Here is a 12,098-nt window from a genome sequence, read left to right as displayed (position 1 = left end):
CCCCCCCCCACGGGAACTGACGCTGTGTTCTCACTCAATGTGCGGTCACGTACGCTACAGTGGAACGAGCTTACTGTGAGAAAGCGCTTACGGATGCGGTTCAGAGTAAACCCCGGGCAATCGCTGGTAACGCGATAGAGGCCCTTCGTGCAGGCGAAGACGCGGAGGGGGACTACTCAAGTAGGTGAATCGAGGCTCAGACGCCGCACGCGCCCGCAAAGAAATAAACTGTTTTGTTTACTCCTTACTTCCTCTTGCCCCCTCCAGGTGCTCCTCAGCGGCGGGGAAGGGGGCATTACAGTATAAAGTATACTGCACCCAACATATGGGAACTTAGCCTCAGTTGCCTTTCAGCAACTGACGAAGGCGAATACCTTGGTGGGTATACTGTACAGTAGGTCTTTCTGCCAGTTATGGAGTATCTGAATAAATACCAGATTATTCATAAAAGACTTCCCATTTTAGTAATAGCGCAGGCTGTCAGGGTACCATACATACCATGTCTTTTGTTGCGAAAACCTGATTGAATGGTTGTTGACTCGGCACGACGCCGCCAGCCGATAGCTCAGTACCCTTTTCTCGGGGTCTGAGTCAGGCGGAGGCGAGCGAGGCGCGCGACGACAGCAGACTTCTTCGTGAAGCTCTGCTATTCCAACTGAGAAATGGCAGTTGACAAAGAATGTACCACTCTCTCGGGGTGGCTTTATTCAGACAACAGACTAAAATGCAAAACCCTTAAACTCGAACCCTTAACCCTTGTGGTAAACGCACATCACCTAGGGTACACCCTAGGTGTAAATCATTATAGTAAAAACATAACTTTCGTGTTCGAATGACCGTATGACACTGAAATTGCATCACTTCCGCTCTTCAAGTCTAACACATTCATATGTTTTTTGCACGTGGAAGAACAGTATCAGCTATGTACTGTTCAATGGGATGGTCGATACTGTTGGTCCACATCACCGTCTCCAATGCATAGTTGCGCTCGACCTTGATTAGACCATCGGCGATATTGTATTGGCGTCGAATGAACCCGATATTCGATATAAGTCTCTCATTGTATGCTTCTCTGATGGCGGATATATCCACCATAAAACGTGATTCTGTCGTGTATCGATTACCAGTTATTACATCAAAGAGAATTTTGGAATCAGTGAGCATCAGGAGTGATACCTCTTTTCCAAAGCATTCTCTCGATGTCGTATTTCAGTATGAATGACTGGTCAAATTCATCTGCTAAAGCGATTGTTTCTCCTGCAGCGCTAGATCTTACGACTCTTCGTGACTTGTGCGAGGAATATTGAATGATGCAGCAGCGATTATTTCCATCCATCAACAGGATTACATATCTTAGTTGACTTGTATGATCTGAATTATTGTTGAAAGACGAATCAGAGTACACGGTGATATGGATAGTATCCAAATCAAATCGTGGATACTTAAGGCTCAAGTCAGCAGTTGACTTCAGATGTTTGATGATCTTGTTAAGAGACTTGAACGATTCGGAAGTGAAGGTTGATGGTGTAATCTGAGATGCAAATGATACGGCGCATGCAATGTCAGGGCGTGAATTCACAACCCAAGCTAGCTTGGTACGCATGGAACAAAACATCTCAAAAGTTGTATCGTTCTGCAATAAACCAAGTTTTTCTACGTAGTTTCTCTGAGAGAGCTCGTAATGTGACTTTGAACTTGATATGTGCAGACCTGTGAAAGTCATTGGTGGTGTCTCTGACGGTTTGGAATCGAACGTCTCCATAGTTTCCATATTCGAATGCCTCCGGAACTCTTCTGTTCCTGCCCTTAGTATATCTTCGACATAAGTTCTAGAAAGTCCTATAAGTCTTTCGCCAACTCTCTTGAAGAACAGCGTTCTTGTCACTCTTTCCCAGTAAACACAGATCCTTGATCAGTGAGGATGTCATGTGGGTATCCTATGTATACTGTAACCCAGGCATACAAGAACGTGTTCCAGATAGTTTCAGTATCTTCAGCTGTTAGAAATCTGGCCGCAGAGAAATTCGTTCCAGCATTCATGACATGAACAATAGGTGCCCCATCAATGAACATCAAATCCATTCGTATGGTTTTGTTGAATACAACTTCATCCGGGAACCTGACTTGGATGTTATCGGCTTTGAAGAGTATGTCTGGCAAATGTGACAAGCATCGGAAATGTCTTTGAGTATCTCTTTCGTATCTTCAGTCACTTGATCCTGATAAGCACGTTCAAGAAGATTGAGGAGTTTTGAAACAGAGGGATGCATGAAGTGCAGATGCATGTTTTGTAGTTGTTGCCTGGAATAGTGAGTGACATACTGATTTTCCCAAGTCACATACATGTGACTCAGTTTCCTCGTTATTGGAATCTTGCAACCCTCATTGACGGAATGGAGCTCATTCTGAACAGTTAGAGCATTCCAACCATACTTGTCCAGTGTGTTCAAGCCGATCAAGAACGGAATCTTAGCAGGAAGGATATGCGTTTCAATTGGTGCGTCACCACTTGGCGTTGGCAAGACAATTTTCAGTTTCCCCAGGCTCTTCTTCAAGTCTCCAAACACGAAGGTAGATTGAGTGGGGGGAAGATGAAGGTCAATTCCAAGAGAATCACAGTACGCCCTCGCTTGGCAAGTGCCAATGACAGACATTTGTGCTCCAGTATCGACAGCACCGCCTTCGAACATGTTCGATAGGTTCTTTCCAATAGATTTGGAAAGTTCTGCAATTGTTGAATGAACTAAGAATGTGCGGATGGGCTCAGCATGAGATACAAGGAAGAAGATTGCGTCTGGATTATAGTCGATGTTGCAGCGTAGTTACTGTATTCCCGCTTTTCGAAAGTCCTCCTTTTCTTTCTTCTCATTCTCAGAACCAACAATGTGAGTTTCAAACGTATCTTCTGACTTATCGTCACTGTCCTCAGTTGCATTCACAAGCGCCTCAAAGATATCATTCTCAGCATCTCCTGAGTGATTGTTCTCATCCTCTTCTTGCAACAATTCGAACAGACCTCTGGCAGCAGCGGCATTTCGCTGTCCTCCGATTTCTCTAATCCTACTTCTAGCAGCTTGAAGCTGAGATTGGCCATCATTGTATGCGCATTCTGCGCGCCAATGTCCAGTTCTGCCACATTTAAAACATTTTGTTTCAAATTCGTTGTCAGAACGGAATTGAAGTGGACCGTTAAGGACTTGGCAGTTTGTTGGCCACGAGTGATCAGATCACTCGTCGCCAACAAACTGCCAAGCCATTAGACAGATTCTGTCTAATTGGTGGCGAAGATGAGTTTTGGCGTCTCATGGAAGGGCGAGACCTGCTTGAACGACAGGATTGGCGTGTTGTGCACCAAATCCTATGACGGAGGAAGTAGACGGTTGCGACTTTCGGCGTTCATCGGCAACATCCGGGTCTTGTCCAGTTCTCCTGATATCATTTTCCCAAATAACATTGGACGCAGAAAGTTGTGTATAGATTGGATCATATCTGGGAGCTTCTTGCATAACTTTCTCTTCAGCAGAACGAGACCACTCACATTTCTCTACAATTTTCATTAGGGGTTGGGTGCGAGAAGCGTCCCCTCGCTTGACTTTCGGGAACTGTGCGTTCAAGCGTGAGACTTCATGATAGAGGAAACCGAGTGCAGCAACACGACTGCAACCCTGTTGCTTTCTGACGTCTTCAATAGTGAGAGAATTTGTCAATGACTCGATCTGTCGTTGATGAGCAGGCGTATCGAGCTGGTACTCAAGTGCCCTAAATATGGCGCCAATCTCTGTGAAAGCATCCCTTCCTTGGATATGAGTACTCCAGTACAGTCATGCAGGACCCTTCAGTACACTTGAAATCAACCTCACGCGATCACCCCTCGAGAATCCCTACTGTGAGCAGTAGGTGATGTAAGCATTCTGTGCTTCAGAAATATTTGGAGATTCTGCCAGAATTCCACTATAGTTTTCCCCATCCGAGAATCTACGAATCACGGCATCAACTTTGCGCCAGTCACTCTCGTTCCCGAAGGATTCTTGGTTCACTTCAGATCGTTGTTCGGAAATTGGAGAAGATGAAGTACCCCTCGTAATGGATAATTTGTAATCCGCTAGGTACGAATTCGCAGTATTCAATAGTTGAGCGTCATCGGAGTACACTGCGTTCATAATTGCTTGAGGTACATACAAACCTTGTCTCTGCTCCACAGTCACACCGCACAATTGAAGAACTTCACGAAAGTTAAAAAACAATAGAGGCAGTTTCAGACATCAGGGAGAAACCAGAGATTCAGGCGGGAATAATTCTAGAATTACTTCACGGGTAGCGGCTGTGGACATGTAGGTGCTGCTTAATATATGCCTCATACGTTCTTTGAAGGCATGTTGTTTCTCTGATTAAACGTTAATCTGCTCCACTGCAGACTTGATATTAGTTCTTCTTTGCTCGCGGGAGCTGGAATTTGCAGTATCTGTCATCTTGAAAGCAGAATAGAAAATTTAGGAAAACGTCACGCCGCAACTCCACCACACCCCGTTACTCCTCTCACACCGTTACTTCACCAGACCTCAAAAAGGTCGCACCAGTTTTGTAGTCGAATGGGGAAGGCAGACGTACAATAATACTAGGCTCGTCTAATTTTCCCTTAGGGTACAGCGGCTTCTAGACAGACCGAAGTCTCAGTAACACTACAGCGCCGGGTCAATTATCACGCAGTACCAGAGATTGGTTCAAGTGGTCAGAAGTATCGCCAGGCTCCCGTGTACCTCGAGTTTCCCAGATTTTCTTATCTACAGCCTAAATGAGTTGCAGTAGTATGCAGCAGTTGCATACAGCGGTGATAAGCAGCGGTGGTGACAGGAGAACACGAGCAGCGGCAGCGACAGTGACTCACAGAGATGGTGACAGTATCGAACGGCAGTGACGACTTGGCTTCGTGCACTTACAAGTGTTGCGAAAACCTGATTGAATGGTTGTTGACTCGGCACGACGCCACCGGTCGACAGCTCAGTACCCTTTTCTCAGGGTCTGAGTCAGGCGGAGGCGAGCAAGGCGTGCGACGACAGCAGACTTCTTCGTGAAGCTCTGCTATTCCAACTGAGAAATGGCAGTTGACAAATAATGTACCACCCTCTCGGGGTGGCTTTATTCAGACAACAGACTAAAATGCAAAAAACCTGAAACTCGAACCATTAACCCTTGTGGTAAACGCACATCACCTAGGGTACACCCTAGGTGTAACTCATTACAGTAAAAACATAACGTTCGTGTTCGAATGACCGTATGACACTGAAATTGCATCATCTTTGACCTGAGATCGCAATGTATGGCAAATTATTTTCATTTTTTCAAAAAGCGTGATAGGATAAGAACTCAGAAAGTGTTTACTGTATTGCTCGGTGGTGCTCAGAAATCTAAGTCTTCATTCTCAAACCTAGCTTCATCTGCAGGTCCGGCCGGGAAGCTGAGTTCCATTCTTGCCTTGTCCTTCTGCCTGTATTTTGCCTGCACTCTCTTCCGTCTCTCCACCGTCTCATTGCCAAACGAATATCTTCTGCTCTTGACACGCTGTAGTGCAGTGGACGCACTCGCCAACGAGGGCATAAATCTCGCTATGAGGCAAGGCGGCATGTCCAGTCACTACCAGGGTGTTCGGGATCCTCTGTCCGTGGTAGCTCAGAGAAAACGCGAGGATCGAGGGTATAGTCGCCGTCAGGGCGTGAAGAGGTACTCGGAATCGAATAACTAGAAGTAGTGGGTGCGTCGTGTCCGTATCACGGATTGCTATCAAATTTTCGAAGAAGAACAAAACAAGAGAACAGAAGGAAGAAGGAAGATGAACAATAGCGTAAATATAGAAATAGGGGAAACCATAGTGGAAAAACAAAGAAAGGGATGATAAAGAAGGGGGAAGGTACCAGACGGAGCCACTAAGACAGTAACCAAAAAGGACACTACCTAGAGTGAAGTCAGGCCATTTGATGTCTCTTTACCGTATTGTCCTCCGGCAACCGACCTATATAGGCCGAGTGCCGTCGTCGGCGTCGGTTATTAAATGGGTAATTAATAGTTGGTAATTGCCATTAAAGTTGCCACTTGGCATTACGCGCCAATTAGACTAGAAACTTGCGCGCACCACGTATTTATAGGGGCCATACAGGTGTCACATGTGACACATGCACACTGTGCGGTATCATCCAAAGTGCACGCGCACAGTATAAGTGTGACACACTTGTCAAAGGCGGGAGCGCGGCAGGGCGACGCTGGGGACCTGGCGTACAGTACGCAGGGTCACTGCACTACAGACGCCGGTGAAGGTTGAGATCACCTCCTCGTAGTGAATGCCAGCTAACATGCATGTTCGTAATTCCCAACAGAAACTTGTGTATCATGTCGTACATTTTTTCGCCCCACCGAAACTGCGAACTGAGCACATTCCATAGACCACACAACAAACTAAAGTAGTTTTCGACAATAATTCTATACGAAGCATGTTGTAGATTTCTATTCTCTTCTTCCATAGTCGACGGCCGTCCGGGCTTCTTTTTTCGTAGGAACAATACCTCGACCTGATTCCGCAAGACGCTGGTACTCTTTGTCTAAAAGAAAAGCCAAACTATCGTAGTACCTATCACAAAGTGCACTAGCATCAAGAATGTCATTCTCGTCTTCCATATTTTTCAGCATCAACTCATGCTCTGACTTCAATCTGTAGAAAATGTCGATGTCGGCAGTCGCACCGGAATCATGAACACTACACGCGATTGCCAGACCAATTGACGAAAATGACACCTCTCTCTTGTATCTATGAAGGTTATGCTTCCCAGAAAATATGTTTTTGATTCTTGGTCATTTCGTGTAGGTCTTTTATTGTGGAAAAAAGTAACATCTGTTGCGTGTCAGGCATAGGGATACTTTTTGAATGACCGGTTGGTTTTGATTATAAGCTCCATAGGCCAAGCCGCTCCAGCTCCAAGCACCATTTTTTCGTAGCTTACATCTGCTGCTAATCGAATAAACTTCCGTACAAGATCCCTGAGCGAAGGGCCCTTAATCTTGAACATCCGACTGATAAAGTCCCACTGTCCCTCATGCTTCTTCCAGCTTAGTACAATGAAAAGCATATCCTTCGCGAGGTATTTTTTCTTGCCGTGTTCCAGTTTTTGAGCGCCACGTCCTTGAACTTCATCCAAACTTCTTGAAACTCATCGGGCGAGAAGTTCTACATTTTGATAATGGCGGAAGCCCCGCCAGACTGGTAGAAAGAATCGTCAGTGGTCGTACTGGAGTCTGTTTCTTCATCTATGTCGCTTTTGAGATCCTCCATTTGATAGGCTTCGAGGTCATTTGTGCGGTCGACAGGTGCCTGTGCAAGCAGCTGTAGCGCATCTGCACTTCACGTGGGCTCACCGGCATTGGGGACCTTGGACTTTTGAACGTGGGAGGCCGTATTCTCGTTTGGTCTAATACTTATTGCAATTCGTTGCGATACAGTTTGTAATAATATGGATCCTTCCGGTTCGGTGTTAATCCGTACCGGAGGGGGTGTCCACGATAGGGGTAAATTGCAACACCACCAACCTCTCTCGAGGGTAGCGGGTATGACTTCGGTTAACGGGCGAATGGAATTGCGACCCCGGAGGGGATAGGACTCAATGGGCATACGCTTCCACCAAGCAGTGGAACGACCAAACTGGTGAGCGTATGCTTGCGGCCCTCAAGAATAACCCGCTCGGGACGATCTGATTCTTCAAGCTTTTCCTCAGTTCTGGCCAAAGGGGTCGCTGCCCCCCTTTACTCTGGGGGCGTACTGCCTCGGTCCCTAAGTACCGTCGACCTCCGGCGGCCGGGCAGTACAGTAGTGATCCCCTTCTACTTTGGATCACTACAGTGGAGTACCTCGACTGTACTCCACCGGGGAGTAATCCGCACAGCGGCACAAGTGGCTGGTTTCCTGCCACCTATACTCGTGGCAGAGCGCGCACCACGTGTACTAGCTGGGACTCCCCCGGCTGACACTCCTATTACACTAATTTCTACGCCCCTACAGTAGGACCTCCCAGTCTACTGTACCCTATCGGGACGTAATACGTACGGCGGTACACGTGGCCATTCTGCCTCCACCTGTCACCCGTGGAGGTACGTGCACCCCGTGTATAAGCTGAGTTATCCCTGTGGTATAACTACCTTCGTCCTGACCACTCGGAAACCAGGGGGGTTAGAGGTAAGGGAGCACGCGCCGCTGGGAAACCCACGCGCGAACGCAGACCGTACGGATGGACTCGAAAAGAGGGAAGGCTCACGTCGCCGGTGACGCGCAGCCGGACGGCGGTGTTAGAACCGGACGGCTGGTCATGGGTTAGAAGCCTGAGACTAAAAGAGAAATCGGAACGGGATAGCAATTAGCCGTAAAGGGAAGGGAGGCGAGTCTGCCTCCTCTTTACTGGGACGGGCCGGTGTCCCCGGTCTTAACCCCTAAGCAGGACGCCAGGACGCCTGTCGTCTACAGTAGCTGCCACTTACTGTGTACCAGCTACTGTATACAATTACTTAATTTGTGCCATTAACTACTACTTACTAGTTAGCCACCGTACGGATTATACACGTGTGCCGGTGGCCACGCCGGCTGCTACCGGCTTTCCCACGTCGGACCCTTGGGGTACTACTGTACACGGCGGCCGGCGCGTGTACGCCCGCTCGCTACAGTAGCACCCGCCCTCCCGCGCGGTTATCATCTCGCCGGGGGGTTGTGGTACGGAATTGTACTACAATCCCCTGCCTTTCCCGTATCGTCTGGTCACCCCTACGGGATCTCCCTTCGCGTCGTTACATTTACAGACACCGTTCGGTACCCGTTCTCCCACACAGTTCAGGACCTTGGCGGGAGTGAATGTATTGGCGCACTTTCTAATGTGATAAGTATCTCTAGAAATACTGTATGACCGCTAAAAGATGAAATATCCAGAAAAGAGATTTATATATTTGTGAAAAATCGGATTTTCACGAATTACCAGATCTTTCGTGATACATTCAGTCCTCTGTAGCATAAACACCCTCACGGAGAAGGGTGTTTACTCACAGCTCGACGGAGACCCCGGATCGGCGGAAGACGGGGAAAGGAAGCACCACCAGCTATCGGAACCGGGCGACCCCGGGTAGCGTGGTAGAGCGGGGTCGGAGGTGGTCGCGCGTGCGTATGAGCGGATCGACGCCTCGACGCCCCGGCGCGGTACTGGGTAACGATCGATCTTTACGGGTCCCCGCGCGCGACCACTACCCGCGGGGCTCTGTACTAGGCCGACGCGAACGTCGCTCGCGTAGTCTAGAATAAACCGGCGGAACCGAGGTGGTAGGTTCTGGACGAGCCCGTGCTTGTCCTCTCTCCTCCGCCGTCGGTCCGCTCATGTTTAATAGACAAACCTCTATAATAACACTACAGCACCGAGGTACTGTAGTGGTCTACTGTAGTGCAGGTCGGCCTGCACTGTACGGTGTCAGCATCGGTGCTGACAGTACACGTGGTACCCGTGTGTGTGCGCTTCGTACGCGCCTGGTACACGTGTGCACGTGCGCCGTGGGGCACACGTGGACATGTGTGGTGGTACGGTAGAGCGTCGTGCTCTACAGCAACTAAATCAATCGTGATCTAATCTAATGTAAGTCCCCTAAGGGGGGAGTTATGCTACATTCTCTTGCGGATTATTTGCCCTTTTTAGTGCTCCACTGAGGTGTCGGCTTGAAACTCGGTAACTAGTTGAAAGGTCTAGTGCACGTAAAAACTATACAGCAAACCCAAATTCTGAACGTATTCAGTCATCATATGTCGTATTCTAATAGAAAAAGGGCCCAAACCCATTGATTTCAACAACCATAGAAAATATATTTTTTTGACTTGACCCCTATGTTAATTTGAAAGTTATGCCAACTAAGAGCATCTCCACCGGTAGCGCCTATTCCCTATTGCCTATGGCAACTTGTCATAAATTGAGTGGCCATTTCTATCGAAAAACTATCCACAACAATCTGAGGAAAGTATTTTTTTGTCGGACCCCACCGCACCGTTGCTATTCTATTCGTTTCGCGTGTGCGCTCTTGTACACATCTCTCTCGGTCGTGCACATTGCTCCACTGCTGCCACTCCAACTTCGGACCCGCCTTACCCGCACGTTTTACCATGGACCACACCTGGCAGGATGCATTCTCGCTGGCTGAAATGGAATTTCTTGACCCGTTTGAAGACGATGTTGTGGTTGTATGCTTCGCAGAGCAGACGAGAGCGGCGGCTGCAGCTGTATCCGCCGTCGCCGGCAGCAGCGGTGGGGCCCTTGTGTCGTCAGCGGCCAGCTCCCGCATTGGCCGCATGCCGAACGTAGATCGTGGTTTTGAAGAAGCCTGGAAGAGGCTGCAGGACGACTACCTGGGACCCCAACCCGCGCTACAGTGAAAAGACGTTTGCTCGCCGCTTCCGCATGTCGCGGGCTACGTTTGAGACGATCTACACTGCCTTGTCGTCTCGGGGGGAGTTCCAGCGGCGGCCGAATGCGCCAGGAGAGCTCGGTTTGCTCCCCGCCCAAAGAATAGTTGCAGCCCTCCGGATATTGGCGTACGGCTCAGCGGCGGACGCTGTTAATGAGTATCTCCAAATATCGGAGTCCTCGGCGCTCCTATCCCTACGGCTCTTTTGCAATGCTATTTGCGAAGAGTTCGGCGAGGAGTACGCGCGCCAGCCGAACGCGGATGACCTGACGCGCATTCTTGCGATCAATGAACGCCGTGGCTTCCCAGGATGCCTTGGATCCATTGACTGCCAACATTGGCGATGGGAGCGTTGCTCTGTTGCGTTCGCTGGGCAAATTTCCGGTAAAGAGAAGAAGCCGACCGTCGTCCTGGAGGCGATTTGCGACGGAGAGCTGTGGATCTGGCATGTTTTCTTCGGCTGCCCAGGCAGCCTTAATGACTTAAATGTCCTCAACATGTCTTCAACGATGGCCTCTGTTCTTGAAGGGAAGCATCCTCCCCGTTTTTCTTTTGTCGTGGATGGGGTTACGTACAACACACCGTACTACCTCGCGGATGGGATATATCCTTCGTGGGCTATGTTCATCTAAACGTTGAGGAACTCCTCCTCTCCCAAGGCGAAACGATTCTCTGCCGCCCAGGAGGGAGTGCGAAAGGATATAGAGCGCGCTTTTGGCGTGCTAGTAGCGCACTTTCACATCCTAAAGCGGCCTTGCGTCCTTCGAGACCGCACTACAATGGCGAGCATCATGCGCGCGTGCATTATTATGCACAATATGATTGTTGAGTCCAGGCGGGACAACTACGCCGGGCGTTACAATGAGTCTGCACCCTTCGAGTTCGGCCCCTCCGCTAGCCTAGCAGAGTTTCAGTGGCAAGACCAGCAGTAGCTTGGACTTGCTGGCAGCGCAGTGGGCACTACGGCGTTGAGTGCATGGGCGAACACCGTTGAGAAGCGTCTAAATGAGTTCACTAGCAGATCTGGCCACTCTGCGCTGACGCAAAGCCTTGTCCGGCACATCTGGTCTCGTTTTGGAGCCGACAATCCGTGACGTCTTTTGTAATAAAGAGGAGCCTTAGTTGTTTTCTGACTCTGTCTCGCGCATCGCAGGGCTTGACTCTCTTCAAAGCGGACAAAGCTACAGAGAGTCTAGCCCGTCCTCCTCTTCGCCATCCACAGGGCTGTTGTCAGCGCCGGCTGGCTCTACAACATGCAATAGAGGCGCTGTAGTAGCTGCCGTGGTGGCGGCGGCAGCGGCAGCAGCGGCTGCGGCCTCAGCTCTGGCGTTGCTTAGGTGCAGCTTCTTTCGGAGCCGGAAGAACTCTTGAGCAGACTCGTCTTCGACATCATACTTCCCAATGAACAGCATGATGCCATTGCGGTCAGACTGGGCAGCAGCGTTCTTCCCAACGCTTTCCGCGGACGCTGCCATAGATTTGGCAACAGACGGCATAGCGTTGGAGACTGCCAGGACCTCCGCTTGTGCTCGTTTTGCTCTCTTCCTCCCCACGGGGGCTGCAGAGACTGCATCGCTCTACACAGCAGCCTTCGAGGCGTCCGTGGAAAAGCCGGGGCTGTCACCCCTGAT

The 12,098-nt window shown here is 49.4% G+C and overlaps 1 protein-coding gene across 1 annotated transcript; it reads right to left on the bottom strand.

The window, feature by feature from the left end:
• Positions 1–2,072: 2,072 nt before the first annotated feature.
• Positions 2,073–2,690, bottom strand: CHC_T00001480001 (hypothetical protein). Its single transcript, XM_005712120.1, has one exon. It carries the CDS (start codon positions 2,688–2,690, stop codon positions 2,073–2,075), a length of 618 nt encoding a protein of 205 aa, XP_005712177.1.
• Between the last annotated feature and the right edge of the window lie 9,408 nt (positions 2,691–12,098).

This window comes from Chondrus crispus, genomic scaffold (genome assembly GCF_000350225.1).
Source record: "Chondrus crispus Stackhouse genomic scaffold, scaffold_100, whole genome shotgun sequence".
Taxonomy (NCBI): Eukaryota; Rhodophyta; class Florideophyceae; order Gigartinales; family Gigartinaceae; genus Chondrus; species Chondrus crispus.
This window is presented reverse-complemented; position numbering and strand designations above follow the sequence as displayed.